General features: G+C 38.9%; 1 protein-coding gene across 1 annotated transcript; it reads right to left on the bottom strand.

Annotated features, from left to right (window-relative positions):
• Positions 1-18,507: 18,507 nt before the first annotated feature.
• LOC126212619 (uncharacterized) lies at positions 18,508-20,708 on the bottom strand. Its single transcript, XM_049940048.1, has 4 exons — positions 20,623-20,708; positions 19,486-20,433; positions 18,938-19,176; positions 18,508-18,896 (listed from the first exon to the last, which is right to left on the bottom strand). Exons 1-4 carry the CDS (start codon positions 20,706-20,708, stop codon positions 18,508-18,510), a joined length of 1,662 nt encoding a protein of 553 aa, XP_049796005.1.
• Positions 20,709-26,127: the final 5,419 nt, after the last annotated feature.

The following is a 26,127-nucleotide window of genomic DNA, read 5'->3' as shown; positions in this document are numbered from 1 at the left end:
CGAAAGCGCTGGCAGGTCGATAGATACACAAACAAACACATACATACACACAAAATTCAAGCTTTCGCAACCAATGGTTGCTTCGTCAGGAAAGAGGGAAGGAGGGGGAAAGATGAAAGGATGTGGGTATTAAGGGAGAGGGTAAGGAGTCATTCCAATCCCGGGAGCGGAAAGACTTACCTTAGGGGGAAAAAAGGACGGGTATACACTCGCACACACACACATATCCATCCACACATATACAGACACCTGGTGTGTTAGCTGCATCGTCACTGCTTTCACCCGTTTCATGTGTCGCTACATCAGCAATACATGGTGATGACTTTAATCATCGAGTGCAATTCTGTCAATGGGCATTAACAGAGAATGCGTTGCAGTTCTACCTGTTTACCGATGAAGCGGGTTTCACAAACCATGGACAGTGAATCTACAGAACATGCATTACTGGTCCGTGGACAATCCTCGCTGGCTCAGACAGGTAGAGCGACAGCGACCGTGGACTGTAAATGTATGGTGCGGAATCATTGGCGACCACCTCATTGGTCCTCACTTCATTGTAGGGGCCCAAACAGCTGCAACATACATCGCGTTTCTACAGAATGATCTGCCAACGTTGCTCGAAAATATCCCACTGGAAACGTGTCGATGTATGTGGTATCAGCATGATGGTGCACCTGCACATTCCGCAATTAACACTAGGCTGACCCTTGACAGGATGTTCGACGGGCGTTTCATAGCACGTGGAAGACGCATAAATTGGCCAGCCCATTCTCCTGATCTTACACCTCTGGACTTCTTTCTGTGGGGTACGTTAAAGGAGAATGTGTACTGTGATGTGCCTACAACCCCAGAGGATATGAAACAACGTATTGTGGCAGCCTGCGGCGACATTAAACCAGATGTACTGCAGCATGTACGACATTTGTTACGCCAGAGATTGCGATTGTGTGAAGCAAATGATGGCCACCACATTGAACATCTATTGGCCTGACATGTTGGGACACACTCTATTACACTCCGTAATTGAAAACGGAAACCACGTGTGTACGTGTACCTCACCCCTCATGGTAATGTACATGTGCGTCAGTGAAAAAGACCAATAAAATGGTGTTAGCATGAGGACGTAATGTGCTGTTCCAGTCTCATCTGTACCTAAGATCCATCACCGTTCCCTTTGGATCCCTACGAAATTCGGTGCTCTCCGATACACACGCTCTAACAGCGGAGGAGTGGAACTCAAGTGTCAACTTTAGGTTACAATATCTCCGGATATAATTAACATTTTACAATGCAACAAATGGCACTGATTACGTATTTGTTTATATGTTCAGATGTGCTAACAAAACTAATGGGGTTCCATTTAAAAAAAATGTAGGTTTGTGTTAAAAAACATACTTCTGTGCATTTTTGTATGGTTTGTATTAAACAATTACACTAGCCCCTCCCCTCACGTTCGGTCTGTGGAATCGATTCGTCAGTATTTGATGTGGTTTACGAAATATATCCAGCGGTAATGTTAGGTGACTCACCCTGTATACACACACACACACACACACACACACACACACCGAGCGAGGTGGCGCAGTGGTTAGCACACTGGACTCGCATTCGGGAGGACGACGGTTCAATCCCGTCTCCGGCCATCCTGATTTAGGTTTTCCGTGATTTCCCTAAATCGTTTCAGGCAAATGCCGGGATGGTTCCTTTGAAAGGGCACGGCCGATTTCCTTCCCAATCCTTCCCTAACCCGAGCTTGCGCTCCGTCTCTAATGACCTCGTTGTCGACGGGACGTTAAACACTAACCACCACCACACACACACACACACACACACACACACATACATACATATATCTACTTGTGTCTGTATATGTGCAGATGGATATGTGTGTGTGCGCGAGTGAATACCTGTCCCTTTTTCCCCCCAAGGTAAGTCTTTCCGCTCCTGGGTTTGTAATGACTCCTTACCCTCTCCCTTAAAACCCACATCCTTTCGTCTTTCCCACTCCTTCCTTCTTTCCTGATGAAGCAACTGTGGGTTGCGAAATCTTGAATTTTGTGTGTGTGTGTTTGTGTTTGTTAGTGTGTCTATCAACATACCAACGCTTTTGTGTGGTAAGTTACAACATCTTTTTAAGCAGTTTTCAGATTTGTGTAGATATAACATTAAAAGTAATATGCACAATATCGTAAATTTATATCAAGCAGATAGTATAGTTTACACTGATACCATACAAGTAGCAAACATCACCTCTATTTCATTGTATTAAAAGTAAGAAAATTATTTAAACAACTTTTCAAATGACTGACGATAATGTCCAGTTAGGCATTAGAAATAACATTAAAGGAAAAATTGTATGAATTTTAGAACCAGAGAATCAGAAACACTTCTACCCCAGTTCTTTTGCAAAGTATTCAGTAAATCCATTGAGTATTAGAGACAAGATCATATTGTCATATTTAACAGTGAATCAATATTGTTACATTTTCTAGCCAGCCATAAAAAAAGGGGGGGATGACCAACATTTTTTTGGTCAACCTTTTACAAAGTAATTAGCATAATGAGAATATAAAGTCACCAGCACAATGAGATTATCCATATATTAATTCAGCAGTAACTTATCAATTTCTTGGATGGCATGGATAGTGGAAGATAATTAGTTTGTACAGAAAAGTAAGAGAAAATGTGACATGAAAAAGAAAATTGTCACACCAGCTCGAAGCCTTGGGTTTGCCACCCCCAAATTGCAAAAGGAGCTTGCAAACTCCTGAGGAAAAACAATTCTTGTAATGTTATACGAGTGATCAAGGTTGTATAATTTCAGCTGTGTAGCATTGCTGAGTCCAAATAATCTTTTGGACTTAGGGTATACAAGTCTGTATGCATTTGGCTGTGGGTTTTGAATCAAATGGTCTTATATAAATATCACAAAATTTCTTTAGTTCTCTGTTTAGTGCTTTAGATTGGGTTTAACTTTTTGTCAAAACAAGATCTCCAACTTTGAATTCTTTGTTTTTTATTTGTTTGTCATGCCATTTCTTTCTTTTTTCATAATAATCTTTCATGGTACTTCTAACTACTTCCTCTCTTTCAGCTGCTATTATACTTTTACGTGCTGGAAACTTTCTTTGATTATGTAAGGTGGTTTTTGATCTAACATTATCTCGTAAGGAGAGTATCCAGTGGAAGTGCGTTATAAGCTATTCATAATATCTTCAAAATCACTGATATAATTTAACCAATTGATATGCTCTTTCTGACAGTAAGTATGTTAATGCTTTATGATCAATATAAACTTTGACTTCATGCCCAAACAAATAATTTTTAAATTTTTGGATCCCCATACAATTGCCAAAAGTTTCTTTTCAGTTATCATGTAATTTCTCTCATGTTTTTGTAAGGTTCTACTTGTAAATTCTATAGAATGATCTTCTATTTCCCCATTAACTTCACTTTCTTGGAATAAATGTACCTCTAGCCTATAATCACAACTGCCTCTCGTCAAACAAAATGGTAATGATAAGTCAGTTGTATAAAGGATTTCACCTTCCACCAACTCTTTCTTAATTTTGTCAAAAGCTAATTGGCATTCATCAGACCAATCCCACACTGCATTTTTTCTTAACAAGTTGTTCAAACATGGTGCATTAAGTGTCTGTGTTTCACATATTTTCAATAGAAGTTTAGTAAACCAAAATAAGACTTTAAATCTTTTTATTTCTAGGTTTTTAGAATCTTGTGATGGCATCTATCTTTTCTCCATCAGGAAAAATCCATTTTCATTTATGCAATGGCAAAGAAATGTTGATTGTTTCATTGCAAATTTACATTTTTCTAATTTCAAAGTCATACCCCCCTGTCTCATTTTCTCTCTAAATTCCTCTAACATTCGAATATGTTCTTCCCAGGTCTTACTCAACACCAAAATGTCATCCACAGAAATAATTAACTTTTCTAAGAGTTTTTTACCCAAAACAAAGTCCAATCCCCTAATAAATTCTGCCATAGATACATGTAAGCCGAATGGTACAGCACAGTATTGAAAATATTTCCCATTAAACAAGAATGCAATGTACTTCCTAGAATCTCTTTTTAGTTCAATCTGATGAAATCCAGAAGTTAAGTCAAGGTTAGTCATATACTTTGCATTTTCAAACTTATTTAGCAGTTCATCTGCACTTTCAGGATGGTCAGTTTCTCTCTCCAAATATTTATTCAGATGTCTAGAGTCAAGCACTAAACGAATACCCCCATCTCGTTTCGAAACTACCACTAATGGGGTATTGTATGAACTACAACTTCTTTCTATTATTTTCCACCTTTCCATTTTCTGAAGTTCTCTTTCTACCTCCTTTCTTTTACAGATAACATATGGTTTTATGAAGAATGGGTCATGAACTTTTAATTTTAGTCTACATTGATACCCTTTCACTCTTCCAGGTTTTACATCAAATTTGTCATTACAGTCCCACAAAAATCTTCACGCTCTCTCCTGTTCTCTGCATTAAGACTTTCAGCTTCAGATACTTTTTTAGCTACCAGTTCACTGTAATAATCAACACTATCATCATTAATATCAAATTCTTCCCCTTCCTCACAATAACCGTCACTGTTAGAGCTTCCACTTCAGTACCAGTTTCCTCATGAATTCCACGTTTTGGTTGAACAAACGTTATTTTCATGTCGCCCCAGATAACATTTATTTTAGCCTTAACAATCCAGTTCATACCTAATATCAAGTTTTCATTCAAATCATCAATTACTAAGCATGCTTGTATAAATTGCACATCATTAATTTTAAATTCAAGTAAGACTTGTCTGGTAATCAACTTACTACTTTTTACTGTTGCCCCTTTCATCCTTACCATGTCACTGGAAATTCTGTGAAATTTTTATTATTTTTGATCCTGTCTCTTAGCTGTTTTGATATTCCTGTAATTGGGCTACTTGTATCCAGAAGACAGTTTCCTATCCAATAAGTAATCTTTCCTACAATATATGGGCTTCCATCTGTAACCATTTCACTGACCACATTTTCAAATAACAAATCCTCCTCTATGTCCCGGAAATTCACCCCTTTATCACAATCCCTACTTTCTTCTACAGTTTCTACACATTTGATAATCATATTACTATTAGGCGACTGTCCCAAATTTTTCATACCAGCTTCATTATCTGAGTACACACTTTTTGACAAATTTCACTTAAGACTTTACACTTTTGATCACCATACTGACATTCGCTACTATAGTCATTCCCCTTCTGAAATTACCACAATGTGCCTGATTATAATCCCCATGTCTATTTGCCCCATTCCACCAGGCTCCAGAAGAGGCAGGTCTTAGTTTACCAGACCACTTCTTCTATTTTCAAAATTGTCACCATGATTGCCCTGATTTTGTCCCCACTGCCTATTTCTTGGTTCAAAATTCCTGTTCTCTGGTCTCTGCCTACCATTTCTCTCCCCATTTCTTCTGTCATCACTTCTGGATCTACTGTTAAAATGATCATTGAAAGCTCTGTTATTGTTGTTCCTGCTATCATCTGGTCTGTCATTATATCTGTCCTTTCTTTCCCAGGCTAAGTCCGAATTATCTACATATCTAAGAAACTGTTCAATAGTGCCATCAGGTCCATAGACAGGACTCCACTGTACCCTGTGTGGCAATCTGCGTTTTAAGGCATCTATTTGGAGCTTTTCATCAAGTGTTTTATCAAGATATACTGAAGTTCTTAACTGTTGTTCACAAAAGGTTTTCATGCGACCACTACCCTGCTTGAAGTTTCAGCCATTACAAAATTCTGAGTTAATTCTGACTTGTCTAATTTATGATCAAAATTTGTTCATGAATGTACCTTCTGCCTCATTAAACAACATTTCAGGTTTGATTCCTTGGTTCGTCAAAGCCTTCCCATTTAAAAAGTTTAAAAAAATTGATTTTCAAATTAGCGCTCATTTTACTGTCAAAATTGTTTTTTATTTGAAACATGAAATCCACTGGATATATATGCCCTTCCCCTGAAAATGTTTCTATATTGACTTTGTTCCACAATGGATTGTAATTACTGAAGTAACAACGGAGTCTTCGATTTCTTGGAATTTTGACTTGAAGTTTGAAATCTGGCCTAAACAAGTACCTACATCTTCTTTTAACTCTGCAAAATTCTCATTCGCGAATTAGGTGAAATTTTGTATACTATTCTCGGTTTCTGAAAATTTCTTTACGACATCTTTGCTAAATATTTTTAATTGTTGCACTTCTGCAGTTACAAATTTTTCGAAACTATCAACAGAGCCTAACCTCTCTTTAAATTTATGACGTTCTTGTTTTAAGGTAACCATTTCCCTTGTATAGTCGACACATTTCTGGTATTCTCATCTACTTTTTCCCAGCATCTTTCTATCCTATGAATCGCGAATTTGGTTTCCATGCTTGTCCAATTTTTTATCGATCGAATCAAGAAAAGTATTCTGTTCATGAATTGATCTTTTTTGTTCATCCATTGATCTTTTTTGTTCTTCCATTAACTGAACTAACCTATACAAGGTATCCATTCGACTCAAATCCATGAAATGGAGAGCATAAACTACTGTTATTGTGATCACTATTCTCTCCCATGTTATTTATTTCCTGGTTCGTTGCACTAATTCTTCTATTTTTATCAGTAATATCTACGCTATTTTGCATGTTTCCACTAACCTCCCCATATCGTCGCCGTCTCTGTTACCCTCCACACTAATAATATAATTCCGAAGTTTCCAAGAAGTCCAATATTATGCAAATTTTGTACTCACAATATTTTCCCCTTTTTAGTTTGTCTTGCTTCTAGTGTCCTTTTGTTCTTCCTTGTAGTCCTGTTGTATTTCGAATTGTCCATAGTTCCGCAGTATTTTCTGATATCAAATACGAGATTAGTTCACAGCATTGCAATACATCCCAGCTCCTAACCACCACATGTAAAGTATCAATCTAATACTCTGCAACTACATAAATGTAAATTATCTGTCTAATACTCTGTAACTTCATAAATTTTTATAGAATGGGGTTTCCTGTACTCATTGTACAAATGTGCAGATCCATCTTCGCTATCGCCTGGGTTACTCTGTATAGGCCTAAACTGCGAAATTTAACTCTTAAGTTAAATTAATGTCAAGATCGAAGTTGATTTCAGTAAGCTATTCATTAACATCTTGAGAAGTATTTCAATAATTCACAACATACTTACAATATACATGAAGCAGCTATGTGCTTACTACTCAAACAGCAAAACGAGTCTGCCTCCTCTGCCAACATGCCTGACACCATATATAACTTTTAAACAATTCTGAACAATCCTCAGTACTGTTCAAAATGTTTTTTGATTAAATAACAATTAAAATAAGCATTTAAAAACTGTTAAAGAATGTATAAATGCATGTTTGCTCTTGTACAGCAAGTACATTACTGTATTAGTCTGTGCCCGTGAGTTGATTCGAGTATAACTGATCGAATACGTATTTACAATATTAATTAACTAACAACAGAAACAATTTTACAATTCAACACATAGTCACTGGCTAATGGTGGATTTATACACATAAGCGATGTAATAGCAGCATGACTGACCCATGATTCCACTCACATGGTGAGAAGTGTTGTTGTAGGAATGTAAATCATGGCGGGAAAAACGATGAATGTCACTTTATACCATCGAAGAGAAAAACAATTTATCACGATTTTTTGTGAACATTTATTTATTAATTCAAATTCAGTTGTGGCTAACATGAAGTATGCTTGTAAGGCATAGTATGGACTTGTTTGTAACTAGTAGTATGTAATAAACAATGAAGACTTTTTTTTAACTGATAAAGATTTACAAGCGGAAACAACGACAGATGTTCTTTTTTGTTAACACATTTCATATTCATTGCGCTACGTAATTATTTTATGTTAATGAGTTTCCTATCTTAAGGAAGTAATAGAATACTCAAATTTAAGTTTCTAAGAATGTAAAATAATGAAACCTGTTCACAATCTTAACACTTTTGCTTCAGTGAGGTAGATTCCTATAATAGTTTTTCGATGTCTGACTGGAGAGAAGTCTTGAAATCTCCTGAAAAAAAATTTATAATTTATGTTTAGAATTGAACAACTAAGTTTATAGAAATGTGCCAGTATATATTTGAGAACAATTGAATAGTTACCTGAAGATCTTTCCATTTCAACAGTGGAACTGGTGTGAAGTGCGAGTAGGCTGGGCCAGGTAACATGAATTCTTCATCAGCTAGTTTATCTTCTGTTGTCTTCCTCTTCATGGCCATTACTGTAGTTTTCCAAAGCCCACTGTAACTTCCTGACCTCAGGGAAAGAAGGCGCAGCAGCTGAACTTCATTATTAACTTCTTTCAATGGTCTACAAGGTACAGATAATTACAGCTTGTACAAATTCAAAGAGAAAATTTTGCTATCCATTCTTTGGCAAGAGTTTAGTCACATTCAGTTACTTTGAATGAGTTAGGCTTCATTCTGCAATCTGTAGGCTAATAACGGCATTCCAATCTTGAGGAAGTCCAGTAATTCATTTCTGTGGAATGAGCACCCTATTTTTGTTGCACCTCAAATGAGAGTGCCCCTTTTCTGGGAATGTCATTGTGATTTTATCTATACGGCGAAATGTTGTTACAACGTAATGGCTGTAGCGGAAAACGGTGTAATTTTTATTCTGTCCACTGCAAGAGTCTCGGAAAATGTGTAGCTGTTTCACTTTCGGTGGAAGAATATTGCAGATATAGTGGTGAAGCATGGATACTACTTCATCCAATCCTTTCTTTGCAATGGTTTGATCATAACAGTAAAACACTGAATCACCAGATGTCAGGACATGGATATTAAATAGATGTACTGTCAACTGGCGTTTGTAGAAGATAATATTTGCCTTATATATTTGGAACAGACAAGTTCTTTTGGAAGTCCATAGCAATAGCTTCTTCTGTGTCACTTTTTCAACACCTTTGTCGGAATTTTCGTTTTGTGTGGTAGAAAGTTTGTGCTCTTTTTAAGTGGAGATCCTTTCTTATAGCCAGTTTTTTTTTTAAGTTTTGTTTTCTGGCTGACTAAACTGGGATCGTTAACTTCTGTTAAGAATGACAGCTCTTCATGCAGTTGTTTCTCTTCTGCCTTTATTGAATCACATTCACAACGAGTGTCAAACCTAGGATAACCAAATGAAATGTTACATACATTGTTAAAAACGCGTACGTATCATACAAATTGGTGTTGTTTGGATTAATTTGCACATACATTCTGCGTAGTCTCCTTGCACTGAGCTCCTCTGGTAAATAAATTTTGGAAGTTTCTTTCAAGGAATGATGAGAGCGGACACCTTCGAGGAATTGAATATGTTCATTGACCTTTAATCATGTTTCATTACTTATAGAGTGGGGTCTGTTATCATTTTTACCTCTTCCAACAGGACGTGACATCCCATACATTGTCAGTTGATGCTGAATAGTTTGCAGACGTTGTGGGGCTACGCCATGAAGTGCTCTGAAGGCTTTTTAGCATACACGTTCTTCATGTAATAACTCACCTCTTTTTTCCGAAATTTGTGTGTGTACTAATGATTATGAAGATCTGACTCTGCTTGCTCTCAAACCAATTGTCATTTTAAACAATTAGAGTAATAATTCATCTAAACAACAATGGAAATACTTGAAACTGATTTTCAGCACTACTAACACTGAAATACGAACATTAACCTGATTTTAATAATATTCTAACAGATGCAAGACATTCATCATTACTTTGCAAAACACTGGGACAAATTTGTTTATAACTGCTGATACTCATTACTTTCCGAGAAAAAAAAAACAAAAATACAGCAGACAATATGGACATAAACGTGTCTAACAGAAGCCTAAACAAAATTTTGATAAAAAGTGAAATTCATCATTTTTCCCCCATATCTTCAAATGGCAATGTTTGCACTTTTCCTTGGCGTGACCCTACACTGCAAATTATGCTTTTGCCGTCGCCGTACCTATTTCTTTTCTTTTCATTCTCTTCGCTCTCATGTAACATATATCCTCATTAACGAGTTTCGACAATAGTACGAAGAGGGTCAGTTGAGTGGTAACAGCGACTCAGCATCTCCACTATATAGTGAGTAGCATCTATCCTTTTCATAATATTGTGATCATTCCATCTTTGATTTTCTATTGTTTGATTCATTAACGAGTTTCCTTATAATGTCACAAAAACACTGAATCATTGTGAGATAGGTTCTGACGCACTGGGAAACTATGACTTTAAATTCTAATCATACGACAAGTCTCTAAGACTTTATCTGCATCCATTGTTAGTGATTTATTCGCCAGAGCTAGGCAAGAAATCAACAGAGAAAACTGTATTTACAAATCGTTATAACCTCAGTCAGTGCAGTCATCCATACAGTTTTCGCTACATGTGCTGTTTCCACACCTGATTAAAACTGCGTCCGCACACAGAGTACGCTATGTCAACGTTCGTGCTTTCTCTGTTGCAGTTCTGTACGAAACTATCGAAGACAGGGATCGATATACAGAGGTGATGTATCTCAGGTACGACAGTACATATGTAATATGCAGACTGAGTTTTCGATGTACTCTGAAGTTTTACCTGCAAAAATTACAGTCAAAATTTTCTGTTTTCTACTTTTACATGGATGTCTACATGATAACTCATCAGTCCACAATTAAGTGCCTGGCAGAGGGTTCAATGAACCACCTGCAAGCTACTGGGTGATCAAAAAGTTAGTATAAATTTGAAAACTTAATAAACCACAGAATAATATAGATAGAGAGGTAAAAATTGACACACATGCTTGGAATGACATCGGGTTTTATTAGAACAAAAAAAAAAAAAAAAAAAAAAAACAAAGTTCACAAAATGTCCGACAGATGGGCGTCATTTGGTGATGATCGTGTGCTCACCCGCCACTTTCGTCATGCTTGGCCTCCCAGGTCCCCAGACCTCAGTCCGTGCGATTATAGATTTTGGAGTTACCTGAAGTCGCAAGTGTATCGTGATCGACCGACATTTCTAGGGATGCTGAAAGACAACATCCGACGCGAATGCCTCATCATAACTCCAGACATGCTTTACAGTGCTGTTCACAACATTATTCCTCGACTACAGCTATTGTTGAGGAATGATGGTGGACATATTGAACATTTCCTGTAACGAACATCATCTTTGCTTTGTCTTACTTTGTTATGCTAATTATTGCTATCCTGATCAGATGAAGCGCCATCTGTCGGACATTTTTGAACTTTTTTTTTTGGTTCTAATAAAACCCCATGTCATTCCAAGCGTGTGTGTCAATTTATACCTCTCTATCTACATTATTCTGTGATTTATTTAGTTTTCAAATTTATACTGACTTTTTGATCACCCGGTACTTCTCTACCGTTCCACTATTGAACAGCGCATGGTAGAACAAACACTTAAATCTTTCTGTGTGAGCTCTTATTTCTCTTATTTGATTGTGATGGTCATTTCTCCTTATGTAGGTGGGCACCAACAAAATATTTTGACACTCTGAGCAAAACGTTGGTGATTGAAATTTCATGAGAAGGTCCTGCTGCAGCGAAAGACTCTTTTGTCTTAGTCGCTGCCACCCCAATTAGTGTCATATCCGTGGCATTCTCTCCTTTATTTCACAATAGCACCAAAAGAGCTGCCTTTATTTGAACTTTTTTGATGCGCTCTGTAATCGTATGTGATTCGGATCCCACACTGCACAGCAGTACTCCACAAGAGGGTGAAGAAGCGTAGTGTAAGCCATCTCTTTAGTAGACATGTTGCACTTTTTAAATGATCTGGAAACAAATCGCACTCTTTGGTTTGCTTTCACCACAATATTATCTTTGTGATCGTTCCAGTTCAAGTTATTTGTAACTGTAATCCCTAAGTATTTAGTTGAGCTTACAGCCTTTTGATTTGTGTGATTTATCACGTAATTGGAATTCAGCTGTCTCTGTCTGTCTGTCTGTCTGTGTGTGTGTATGTGTGTCTTTATCTTGCAACGACTTAGCTACATAAATGATCGTTCATGGTGAAATGCGAGAATATCAGTATAAATTTCATAAACGTGCACAAATAAAAATTCTGTTAGCATCTAAATATGAAGAAAACTCAGTGAATACAAATTCGGCATCATCTCCGTGGGCACTGAGTGAGGTGGTGTAGTGGGTGACCTGGGTTCAGTTCGGCCATCCAGATATCGGTTTTCTGCGATTGGCCAGATGACTCCATGCAAATGCTGGGATGGTTCTTTAAAAGGGCCATGGCCACCCCCTTCCCTTCCAGTAGCAATAAATCCGAGCAAATTTCTACCTCTAATAATCTCAGATGAGGATGGATAGTGAAACACCAGAGGATGGATAGTGAAACACCAGTCTTCCTTCCTTCCTATTATGTCTGTATACTAAATAAGCAAATTCAAGCGAATCTTTCTTGTTAACAATTGTGTCTGAGAAACTACCAACTCGACAAATTACGAACGGATTCTGGCACGTTATGTGCCTATGCCATGAGCGCCTTACCGAGGCCGTGCGCCAGCCCAGAACGCAGTCTGTAGGAGTGTAGACTTCAGTTTGCTGGTGGCACACTACTTTCGTAATTTTGAACTTAAAAAAGGTGCTGGCAGTCAGTCTTGGCAACTTATTTCCATGTTTACTTTCTGTGTGAGAGAAAACAGGACTGATTTCGAGATGACAAAGTGGACCGTTCCCTTGTGAGTGGCATGGGAGAGCGACAGGGTATTTGAATTTTTATTTCACTCTGCACTTGCTGACCTTGACGGCTGATGAGTGAAATCCCTGAAGCTCCCGACAATTTTTATCTTGCCTTGGCCTCTCGATCAGGATTCACGGCTCAGTACCACACTATCTAGCACCAAAAATTTTAAGAGCAAACTAAACTGGACTAATCCATGCTTGAAAGTATCTAGTGCTCGAAAACGAGAGCTACATAGAGAAATGGAACACAATAAAAACCCTTAATTTGTTAACTATGTGAGATGTTATAAAGTTGTATTTAAAAGTGCTGTTAAAGCTGCCAAAAGAATATCAAATGATAAGTTCATTTTAGGACATAAGAATAAGTCTAAAGCAGTATGGTCTCTTATTAAATCAGGATTAGGTACAACAGTTAACCAGAAGAAAATTTCAAAAATTGAACAAAAAGACGATACTATTACAGACTCTGCTAAAATAGCTCAATGTTTTAATAAGTTTCTCATAAAGTAACAAAATCTTATGTAAGTCTGACTACTTATCAAAACAGTGTGAATTTCTTTGGCGTGGACCAGAATAGTGACCCCCTTGTGACGTTTAGTAAAGTCTCAGCCGAGGATGAAAAAAGTGCTATTTTGTCCTTAAAAAACCAAAACACTTTAGGGTAGGATCAAATACCCTCCAAAGTAATTAAATTTGTTTATTATAAAATAGCACACCATCTGCCCTTAATAATCAACCAATCATTTGAGCAAGCCAACTTTCCTGATGTGCTTAAGTATGCAGTGGTAAAATCACTGCACAAAAAAGGATCAAAAGGGGAAATTATTGCACCATCTCTATTCTCCCTGTACTATCCAAAGTATTTGGAAAAATATCTGCAGTCCAGATAATAAATTTTATTGTGGCACTTGGTGTTATTCTTAAAAACCAATGTGGGTTCCAAAAAGGGAAAAGCACCATGAGTGCTATTAATGAACTGATTGAAAAAAAAAAAAACTGTTCACCACTAGACAAAAGCAACAAAGTAGCACATATCTTCTGCGACCTTACAAAGGCATTTGATTCTATGAATCATTCCATGCTGCTTCATAAACTGGGTAATCATAACATCTAATACCATAAATTACGCATCTCAGTGGGATACAATATCACAAGGAGTCCCTCAAGGCTCAATCTTAGGGCCAATATTGTTTCTCTTTTACATAAATGATTTACCTCTCTATATTAGTGCCCAGCCAGTCATGTTTGCTGATGATACTTCTGTACTCCTTGAAATATGAAATGTGGGAGAAATTCTGGATGGTATTATAAACACACTAAACAAAGTATATACATGGTTTGAACAAAATGGCCTTAAACTTAACTTTTCAAAGAGCTTGTGTACACAATTTAGAACAATCGAAAATCAGTGACATCAGTATTGTACATAAAAATCAAGTTATGGACGAAGCTCAGTCTGTTAAACTCTTGGGACTAAACTTGTGCAAAAATCTAAGCTGGCAAGCACCTATAGATTATTTAACTACAAAATTAAATAGGCGTGTCTTTGAAATGGATATACTATCTGGTATAACAGACATAAGCTGCAGAAAAGTGGTGTACCACAGTTAGTTTGAATTCAAAATTAGATATGTTTTAATTATGGGGGGAAATTCAAGCTACATGTCACGATTCATGATACCTCAAAAAAGAATTGTTAGAAAAATGTGTGCTGCCCCTCCAAGAACATCCTGCCGCCAATTATTCAAAAACCTAAAAAAACCTATCCCTGCATTGTACATATTTAAAAATTTTCATCTTTTTACATAGTTACCCCGAGATAATGGAAGAAACCCATTTCCAACATATGTATAATACTAGACCAAAAGAAAATTTCATGATTCCACAGTATCACTTAAAACTCTACCAACAGACACCGCAGTACATGAGAATGAAAATGTACAATAAACTCATGGGTAGAGACGTACTGATCATGGAGATAATTTCACTGAAGAGAAAAATATATGATCTCCTGGTGGAAAAATTCTACTATTCAATTGAGCAATCTATGAATGATGAAATCATTATTTGAATAGTGTGACTGTTTAATATTATAGCATTGTGTATAATAGTGTATACATATATGAAGATAATTTAATGTTACATCATAAGGAAAACAATTTGATGATATTACTATGTCCAATATCAACCTGTACTGGTAAAAGGTAGTGTTAGGGAGTTATGTAATTAGGTATATCGTACGGCTAAAATTGATGTCTCTCCAGTACAGCATGATCGGATGATCTGTAAATGTATGTTATGAGATGAATAAAACACAAATACAAATATAAGGGTTTCGAACCACCGAATTAACTCATTTTCTCCTTTTCTCTGAGTTGAAACGAATGTTATAACGACACATACACTATTTCTTATTTCAGTATTTGATCACTTTTGTTGCGGTAACCTATACACATATCCTTTTCCTAAATCGGCTGTACTCCTTAGAAACCTGCAAATGAGAGGCGTTTTTACAATGGGAATAGTTAAGTTTATAATATTTTGTAGTAACCATCTAGTCATGTCGGTATTGGCAAGGATTCATATTACACGTATGATTTCTCTGAATCGTTACATAATGGCTGTAGTTTTCCCCCGCTTTCAGTCGTTTGTAGTAGCAACACTGTGAAGTCATGTTAGGCAATGTTACAAGGTGAGATCAGACTGTAGGCCATAGTGGTATAATTAAAAAAAAATCATTTCAAATGTGGACCCACCATTAAAGAAAATAATCTCATCCACTAGACTTCATCAGGACAACGACAGATGCAGAACTGAAAGATGACCTAGGCAAAGGGATTCCATATTAGCAAAACTACTCTCTGCATTTCTTCTGCAACTTTCCTCATGTTAAAATGGGAAAACGGAGAAGTATCTGGACCGTCTTCCATAGGCTAACAGCACAGTGATGTTTGTCTCTAGTCCAGATAAACGTGGACAGTCGAGATAATAGACTAAAATAGTAAATTTAAAGTAGACTTGGAATACAATTACGTTGACATAGAAACAACAAATAGATAAAAATCTAAGGTTGTGCTTTTATATTTAAGGTAACTGAAGACGATGATTGGATAGGTAGGGAAAGAATAAAGAGCAGACTAAAATTGACCTGACCTATGTAAATTCATTAACTCCCGATTTGTCTGGAAGGGGAAGTTTATTAATACTGCCATAACCAAATTTGACTCATGGCAATGAGATATGCCGGCAAATGTAATTACAGCTGTAATGCATATGAGCAAGGACACCAACTCGTACTACACAGCACCCAGCTATAGCGCTAAAATTCATTCAGTGTTATGGCACAGATTACCATGCATTAACCTGAGCCGTTCAAAAATTTCATCAGATTGTTCAAAAGACTTCAACAACCGCTACTTCCATTTTGCTAAACACATATAACTTATCTTGCGACAAAGGTAGCTGGGTATAAAGTATTCTCGTCACAAATATTTAAAGGAAACGAGCACTTACAGCAATTTTATTAACAAATTGTAAAAGAAATAAGTGAAGGAACAGACGAGCTGTTTGTTACTTCCAAAATTTTCCTGCATTGCTTCTGATTGCGAGATAAAGTTAAGTCATTGTATGTGCTGCGCTGTTGCATCGCGGCGCCAATAGATGGCAGCTCAGTACGCAGCTGTTTGCTCTCTGCTACTTGTATTAAACTTTGTACTGGAGAAGTAGCGATCGTTTGCCCATGTCACTTTCCGTCGTCTGCAGACTGTGTGACATTTGCTGCCACATTGCTTGTTGAGGACGTTGTTTGTCTGAAGTTGGAAGTGTTGTGTATTTTCGTAAGTTATGTTGTCAGTAACGTAACTGTACTGTGCTTTTGGATGTACTTTTCAAGGGCAGAAACTACGTAGGCTCCCTTCGGAAGGGAGAGATGCAGAGGCTCTGTTGTGTACAGTAACCACAATGTTCACGCATTAATGTAAATTACAAGATTTAAGACTTGCCAAGAAGTATTTCACGTAGGAAAGACTTGCAGACATCTTGAGCAAATCTGTGGCGAAAGCGGCTGCATAATGTTGAGTTTAAATTCTTGACATGTGGGTGCTTTTATTTGCGTACTGCTGTTGAAAATATGCGACAAATACTTGAGGTAACCAAGCACATTCGCGTTTAGATTTGCAGTGTGCACGTCCCAAAGTATGATTTTTCACACTTATTTGCGTTTATTTTACCATTACAGGAAACTGAAACAAGTCAACCAAAAGCATAAAAATACATGAAAATGTGTTGGGAATAGTGCCGTACAGACAGTTTTTGAATTTGTATTTTATAGCTGTTTCAACACGCACCACAGTATATACAATCTTAACACTCAATACTATGTACTGTACAATATGTGTTTTTAAATATTGTTGTAAATGAAACTTATTGAATGCCAAGGAATGAAAGATTAAGAGATGTTTTTAATTAAAAGTTAATTCCTCTCCAGTACTTAAATGAGTAGGATATGACAGAGGTGTCTGTGTATAACTGAGACATGTTTCACACATTGTGTGACGTTATCATTATCAATAATGTATCCCAAGTTCTGATGTTCGTCAAATGATTATATTTTTTACTACTAAAGGATTTTGTGTTGATTTACAAATACATCAGTTTACACTCCCCTTCCCCTAAAGATAGTGTTTTAATTGGTTTAAGAACTTACGAAGCGATATATTTCGATTTAAATGTAGACTATGTCGTGCTCTGGCTGTGATTATCAGCACACGATCACTTTGTAAGACAACATTATTGTTAAAAAGTAAAATTTGTGATATGGAGAATGCCTGATCCCATACCAATGCGTCGAAATGATCTACTCGCCTTTGAGCATATTTACGCAATTTGTCATTAGCAGTTTTTAAAAAACGTAGGCAGATATCACTTAGTACAGTATACAGACAGTGTATAATTATGTAAGCCTAAATGACAATGATAGCAAATCATTACATACCAGAGCAGAGGCGCCGACTTGAAAATATTTTTGGGGGAGCAAGAATCATTTTATTAGATACTACATTTGACAGATAACTTTGCGTTTCCATCTACATGTTCGACACTCCAAACCAGTCCTATTTGCAGATGACACCAGTGTATTCATTGAAGGTGGAAATAGAAAGGCTCTTAGGTTGTATGCTGAAGTCACTACTGATTAACCTTTCAAAAAAAGAAAAGAAAAAAACCGCCATTATTTAATGCTTGAAAAAAAAAACCGCCATTATTCAATTCCACACACAGCAAAATTAAAAATCCATTAAAACCAAATATTTCTTTGGAAAACCAAAAAAATCAAGTGTCACTGAAACAAAATGGATTTGTTTACTTACAAGACAATCTGAAATGGAATTCCCACATCACATTCTTAAATTCTAAGCTATCTAAAATGACCTACGCAATGAGAATTATATGGAACAACACAAATGCTAAAGGAGAGAGGTGTATTATGCACGCATACCGTACTTTCCCTTTTGAGTTATGACATCATATTCTCGGGAAATTCCCCTCACAGCATAACAACTTTCAAGAAACAAAACATTGTGAGGATAATGAAATATTGCAAACAGCTGAAAATCATGCAAACTACGATTGGCTGACGACTTGCCCCTACCCCTCGACTCGCTGATACGTCAATCACAATGTCATATCAGTCCTTGTATAGGTCAGTAGAGGTACAAAACAAATACATAAATAAAGTTGAAGAAACTTACCTTAATTTTTGATGGCAAATGTACTCCTCCTCAGATCATTCTTGCATATGAACTCGTCACATATGGCATCAAGGTCGAGTTTCATCGATTCATCTGTATGGGCGTTGAGAAGGGCGATGATATTAAGACGATCCTGCCTCGTTATAGAACGAAGATACGTTTTCACCCTCCGCAGACAAGAAAACGATCGCTCAACGGTGCAGGACGTTACCGGAATCGTCAGCACTACACACATGAATTTCACTAGTTCAGACTGTAGGTCAAACAGGTGGTTTTCCTGTTGTAGGTATTTCACTATGTCATCCAACGAACTAGTATTCGCAGAGTCACTACTTTGGATAATCTCATGAAACATGCTTCGGTGGAGGAGCAAGTGTTCTTTGTCTATATCTGATTCGTAGAAAGATAAAATATAGAATGAATGTTATCACCAAGAAGAAATTGTTCACTTTGATTTACAGACATGAATGGTTGAGTTTTGAACCGTGATTCCAAGAAGCTGATAGATGTATCCATTGTTTCATAATACAATCTTCTATATTTGTCACATACTTCAGTGAACGTTTCTACAGATAAATTGATGGAGTCATCGTATTTCTTAGGGACTTTTCTTATACGGGGTAATGTTGAGGAATCAACATCTATATCTTGACATTTTGAAGTTACTTCACTCCAGATTGATTAAAAATTGTTACTCATAAATTTAATAGAAGTTACAAGAGTGGAAATCATCTTATTGGCCTTCTCTAAGTGTAGCAATTTCCTCTGTAGTGTTATGTTTATGGTATCAATGTGTGCAAACAGTTTTACCAAAAGTGATAACATGAAAAACAAATCATACGTCGCATATTGATCAAAAAGCCGTTTGCTTTGGCTCCAGTGTCTAAATTGTCATTTCTTGAAACATTTCGAAAAAAATTCCTGAAGTTCTGTATAGTTGGACAAAACTGAAGACATTGGCAAGTATCTTATGACCCACCTTGTAGGACAGAGTGGTTTCAAATTTGCAGAGGCATCTACCTCCAGGTGAGCAAAAAGATCTAATCTTTTAGGTGAATCTATCACAAAATGTATTAAGTCCTTCATAACATTCAATGCATTTCGACATTCTGGAACGGCTTTCACAGTGTCTTGTAGTGTTAGATTTAAACAGTGTGCAAGGTAGTGCACAAACATAGATCTCTTCTCCATTTCCATAAAATTTGCCTGGACACCTTTATATAATCCGGCCATGTTAGCAGAACCGTCAAAGCACTGGGCGTCAAAGCACTGGCCCCTACAATTAGATGTAGGCAAATCAAATCGTCTTAAAATGTTGATAATAATATCAAACAGAGCCTTAGCTGTATTACTTTGTATTGAGTATAGCCCTAAAAAATATTCTTCTATCTCTAGCGAAACATCAACAAATCTTATACAGATGCTAAATTGCTCTTTGTTGGCCATGTCTGTTGTTTCGTCTGCTATTATTGCCAAGTACTCTGCACTCTTGATATCCTCCAATAATTTTCTAGGAAGTTTATGACTTAAAATGCCCAAAATTTCGTTTTGCACATCATGGGATGTCCATTTGTAAGTTTCGCGCTGTAGCCATATTAAAAGTAGCTGGTTATCTTCACATCGAAGGCGTAATAAATTGTCAAAGTTACTTGTTTCATCAGTACGCCCAGGTATTGCAACCCTCTGCACTGCTAAATAACGGAGGGAAGATATGATTTTTAGTAAACAAGCTCTGTTTTCTTTCATTTGTGTCAGTTTTTCTTTGGAAATCTGGCTAAATACATTGACATTCGATTTTAAGGATTTGAATTTCAGTACAGCTTCTCTGTGGTAGCCCAATGCTTCATGCGCATTCAACTTTTCTACCCTTTTCTTCCAGTTCGAAAAACCAGTTTCCATAAAAGTTTTTTTCCATTTTGTGAGAAAACTGAAAACGATTTTCTTCAAACATTTGTCTGCAAATTTTGCAGAAATAAACATCTTTTACCTTACTGTAATCGATCCATGGAAATTGCTGTTTCCAAGAGGGCTGATAACAGCGTTGTTTTTTTTCCGGGAACAGTGTTTTTTGTCACCGCCACAGTTCCGTCACTATCTTGTGTTTTTGTTGTCACACACAGCACCACTAACACTTGGTCTAGCTTCACAATCGCTAACACTTGCCACATTGGCACGTTTCTTCCCAATTATAAACTTGTCCATTTTAAACTGTACAGTAAGGGACTAAACCGAACTGAACCGAGTCACAGTAAGACTAACTGACCACTGCCGATGCCCAGCTCCGGAATTTTTACGTTCGCTGCCAACATTAGCTGCGGCCTACGTAACAGTAGTGTGTATCTAACAAGAAGTAGCCATGTGCCATGTAACAATAGTGCTGATTATTGGGGGAGGGGCGAACCGTGCCATCGCCCATGACGGCAGATTTATGGGGGCCGGAAATCCGTCTTGCGTAAATGAAGGAATGTGAGAATAAATTGGAAATACAAATCAAGGGTCTTATTGAAAATTATCTATGGTACAGAAACAGTGTGCTCCGATTTACGAAAGAAACGTTTCCTCCAACAAAAATGTCTTAAAATGTATTGAACTGTAAACGTGTCACTGACTGCTGCTTTGAACTTAAAGACATATTCACAACAAAGGGACGAATGAGTGTGATATGTGAAAATAAGGCGTCATGTGTGAAATATATTATGGGAAAAGTTGACTATGTCGAAGTGGGGGGGGGGGGGGGGGGGGCGTTTTACATGTTCGCCCGGGGCGGCAAAATCTCTGGAGCTGGTGCTGATTTGTGTGGTGTTGTACCTAGTGATTTTCAATAGAATTTACGAAAATGAATGAAGAGCCTTCAACGTTACCTAGTCCTTATCGCCATCAAATTCGGTGTCACTATTGCTCATTAGTTTCTTTTACAAGCTGCCAGCAGGCTGCTGTGGGGGAAGTGGAGCTCGTCCTTGCAGCCAAAGCGCTGCGAGCCCACGGTGAGCTTTCGTTCCCCGCCTACCTCTGTACAGTAAAAGTGTGCGAATAGTACAGATGCAGAGGACAAAACCTGTCACGTCAGTTCGTCATATGCAGAGGTTGGAGGAGTAGCAGAAAGGAATACGCAATAGCTCGTAAAATCTGTATTTTTTTCCTACATAATCATTACATACTATTATGCAAAAATGTGTGTGCGTTTTAACAAATTTCCCAATAAAGGATGAGGAAGGGGGAGAGAGCGGTGAGAAATAATGCATGTTTGAATATTGTGTGTGTGTGTGGGGGGGGGGGGGGGGAGTGGGGAGGTCCCTACTTTTAACTACTGGGGGGGCACAAAGTACCTTGCCCCGACTGTACAAGAGCAATTACAGGATCATTGTACACATAGGCGTGAAAAATATCGTAAGCAACTACACATGATAATACTTAGATTTTCTTTGACAAAGCCATGGCAGTTATAAATATACTGGCTAGGCACTCTCATCATATTTAGATGTACGACACAACTTTTTTAAGGTTTGTGTGGCTGAGGCCTACAGTGCATGTGATAGCTTTCTTTTGCCATTTAAACACTAATTTTGAGTTAACTGTTTCCCCATGGAAGTGAAATGATGCAAAGAATACATGAACTGGTATTAGAATCCTTCAGCGCCCATAACAATTTTTCAGGTGAAACAGTGACTAGTGGCTGTATTATAGACATCGAACTGTTACTGCCACAACTCAGTCTTTGCTTCTTGAACACTGGTGCCCCCCACACACTTCAGTGTGACACACAGAGATTGTTCAGCCATTGATCTCTCCTTTTGCAGTTCTGGTCTTCTACCATTTATCCACTGGAGTGTCCGTGATGACCTGTATGGTAGTGACCACTTCCGATATTCCTGTCCCCCCCCCCCCCACCACCCCCGCCCCTCCCCCCACTCCGACACCCTGCCCTCCCCTCTCCCCCCCCACCCCCCCACCCGCACCCCCCCCCCCCCCCCCCCCCCCCCCCCCCCCCCCCCCCCCCGATCGCAAGACAGTATACAATGGCAGCCATTCTTTTGGCAGCCAACGAAGCCATCCCCTCTTCCTCAGGATCCCCCACTGGAAGACATTACCCTGGTGGAGCCTAAATATTGCTGCGGGCATTACAGATTGTAGGTGGACTCTCCAATGCCATTAGTGTCGCCCTTCACTGGAGCACCGCATTGCCTTTAAATAGCTCTGTCCTGTGTCCACTGCCTCATAAAATGGCGAAAGCAAGAATCCTGGGACCAGTACATTTCCACCATTGGATAACCTACCTCTCCATCACACGTATGGGCAAAGGTCAGACACCTCTATGGTTCGCAGTGCCATGCATTTGTATTTCCTTAGATGGTGCCTGGTGCCATTTATACTTTTCCAGATGTTGTTGCAAGACATTTTGCTTAGCACTACGCTCTCTCATCTGTATCTGAGAATTATCACCTTGCCCTTTCAATCATAGAACAGCGGGTGGAGCGAGTGCACTTATCTTTTGATACTCACCAACTGGAGTCATAATGTTCCACTCATTGAATGAGAACTCTCCAGTGTCTTAATCCATTGCCCTGACACACCCCAGGGCCAGATAACATCCACAACCAAATACTGAAACATCTCTCAGTGGATTGTCAGTGTCACATCCTAGCCATCTTTAATCAGATCTAGAATGAGGGCGAGTTCCCATCTCAGTGGCGAGAAAACTCGATAGTTCCGGTACTGAAACTGGGTAGGAACCCCCTAGAGATGAACATTATCACTCAGGTACCCTTATCAACGTTCTCTGCAAGTTGCTCGAATGCATACAGTTGTTTCTGTTCCTTGAGTCTCAGGGCCTTTAGGCTGCATCTCAGGGTGGTTTGCACAAAGGTCACTCCATTGCTGATAATTTGGTTCACCTGCAGTCCAGCATCTGGACTGTCTTAGCACATTGTCGGCACCTCATTGCTGTCTTTTGCGACCTAGAAAAGTTTTATGACATGATATGACGTGGTGTCTCTGTATCCTTAACACCCCCGTTACATGAACGTGGTCTTCAGGGTCCACTTCAGATTTTTGTCAAGAACTTCTTGCTGCACTGTATGTTCTGGGTTCAAGTGGGTGCTTCAGTCGGTAGCCACATATCCAAGAGAATGGATAACACAAGGCTCTATACTGAGTGTCCCCATCTTTATGGTGGCCATAAATGGTCTAGTGGCAGCTGAGGGGTCTTTGGTATTGCCTTCCTAATATGCTGATGGTTTCTGCTTCTGTTATTGCTCCTTTAGTATGGGCATTGCTGAGTGTCGCCAAAGGGTGCCATACGAAAGGTGCAGCCATGAACTCTCAGCCATGGGTTTTGGTTTTCAACTGCCAAGACATGGGTCATGCACTTCTGTTGGTCGTACTACCCACCCATACCCAGAGCTTTACCTAGACAATCAATTACTTCTTGTAGTATGGACACACTGTTCTTTGGGATTAGGCTTTAATTCCCAGCTGATGTAGCTTCCCCAACTTCTTCGCCAACTTAAGTGAAAGTGCTAGCAACACTTCAATACACTTCACCGAGTTAGGTGACGCAGTGGGTAGCACACTGGACTGGCATTCAGGAGGATGACAGTTCAATCCCACATCAGGCCATACTGATTTAGGTTTTCCGTGATATCCCTACATCACTCCAGGCAAATGCCAGGATGGTTCCTTTGAAAGGGCATGCCCGACTTCCTTGCCTAATCCAATGAGACCAAAGACCTTGCTGTTTGGTCTCCTCACGCAAACAACACCCCCCCCCCCCCTGCCCCTGCCAATACACTTCACTGCCTCAGTAACACTAGCTGGGGTGCAGATCACTCTACCATTTAGTGGATCTATAAAGCTTTGATTCTGTTGTTTTGATCATGGGAGTCTTGCATATGGTTCAGTATCACCCTCAGCATTGCTGATATTGGATCTCATTCATCATTGTTGGGTCCAACTTGTGCTGGGAGCCTTCTGAACTAGCCCTGTGAACAGTCTACTAGTCAAGGTTGGAGTCTCTGCAGTGCGTTAGGTGCCAACAAGAGCTGCTCAATTCACTATATGTGTCTGTAGCTACCCTGAATGCCCAACTGCTGTGTTCTTTTCTCTGGAATGAAGCTGCACCTCCCACAAAAGCGACCCAGAACTGTGTTTACCATTGTTGCAGGCCTCCAGTGTCTCTGTTTGGAACTGCAACTTCTTCCACTGTCACCCCTGTTAAGAGAGACATCGCATCTGACCCCATGGCTTATGCCCTGACTTCGGATTTGTCTGAAGTCTCCTTTGGTCCAAAAGATTCCATTGACCCCAGGATCTTTTTTGCAACCTGTTCTTGGCTGTACTTGAATGTATAAAATTTCAGAAGTGGTATTCATTGGTAGCTCAACAGTTGATGGACAAACAGGCTTTGCGTGCATACATGTACGGTGCAGTGAACTCCACTCTTAACCAAATGGCTGCAGTATCTTCACCTCTGATTTGGTAGCCATTAAACTGCTCTTAGCTGTGTTCATTCTTGCATGGGCAAGAATATCCTAATCTGTAGTTACACCTTTAGCAGCCTTCAGGGTATAGACTAATGCTACTCTCCTCATCCATTGGCTACAGCTGTCCAGGATCTTGTCTCGACCTCCATCAAGCTGTATGGACAGTCATTTGTATTTGGACCCACAGGCATGTTGGGATTTTGGGAAATGAACAAGCTGACCAGTTGGCCAAGCTGGCCACAAGGGTGCCAATTCTGGAAATGGGAGTCCCTGAACCAGACTTTCGACCATCAGTTGCTGGAAGTCTGGAACTCAGAATGCTCTGCTTTGATCTCCCCAAACGAACTGAGGACAATTAAGGAGACCATGACCATGTGGCAGTCTTCCCTGCATGCTTCTCACAGGGAATCCACCATCCTCTGTAGACTCCACATTGGCCATGCTTGGTTGACCCGTGGCCACACTCTCCAAAGTGATGGTTTCCCTCACTGCTGATGTGGAGCCACCTGATGATGGCCCACTTACTGATAGACTGCCCTAGTTTGGCTGCTTTGAGGCAACATCTTAATCTTCCTGACATGCTACTTCTGTTGCCAACAATAGCACCAAAGTGGTTGACCTTGTGTTACGTTTTGCCCACAAAGGTGGTTTCTCTTCAGCCCTGTAGGGTAGGACTCTTTGGTCTCATTGACCCCTGAGGGGCTGGTGGTACACTCCTCTCCTGCTCACCACCCCCCCTCCCCCACCTTGCCCTAGGTCCCTTGGTGGCCCTTGTCAGTGGCCCAGCCTGGCCTCTACCTTTCCCACCTTTTGCCTTGTCTTGACTGCTCTTTTAGCATCTTGTCTGAGCTTTTTTGTCGGTTTTTATTTCTGTTTTTTCTTTACAGTTAGTTACCCTTAGGCTTTCCCAGATTTGTCTTTCACTTCCTCCCTTTGATGACCACTCCTGATTTGCCACTGAACGGATGAAGGGACTGATGACCTTAAAGTTTAGTTCCTTTCACTCCAAACCAACCTACTAAAAACTAATTAAATAAAAATGACCTTTTACAATGGATGTGTCCCAATTGAGAAAACTGAGTTTTTTTGTAATAATGCCACAAAGCACAAGTTTCTTTTGAACTCACGTTGATAAGATACAC

The sequence above is a fragment of the Schistocerca nitens genome, chromosome 11 (assembly GCF_023898315.1).
Source record: "Schistocerca nitens isolate TAMUIC-IGC-003100 chromosome 11, iqSchNite1.1, whole genome shotgun sequence".
Classification (NCBI taxonomy): Eukaryota; Metazoa; Arthropoda; class Insecta; order Orthoptera; family Acrididae; genus Schistocerca; species Schistocerca nitens.
The sequence above is the reverse complement of the archived record's forward strand: the minus strand, read 5'-3'. Positions and strand labels throughout refer to the sequence as shown.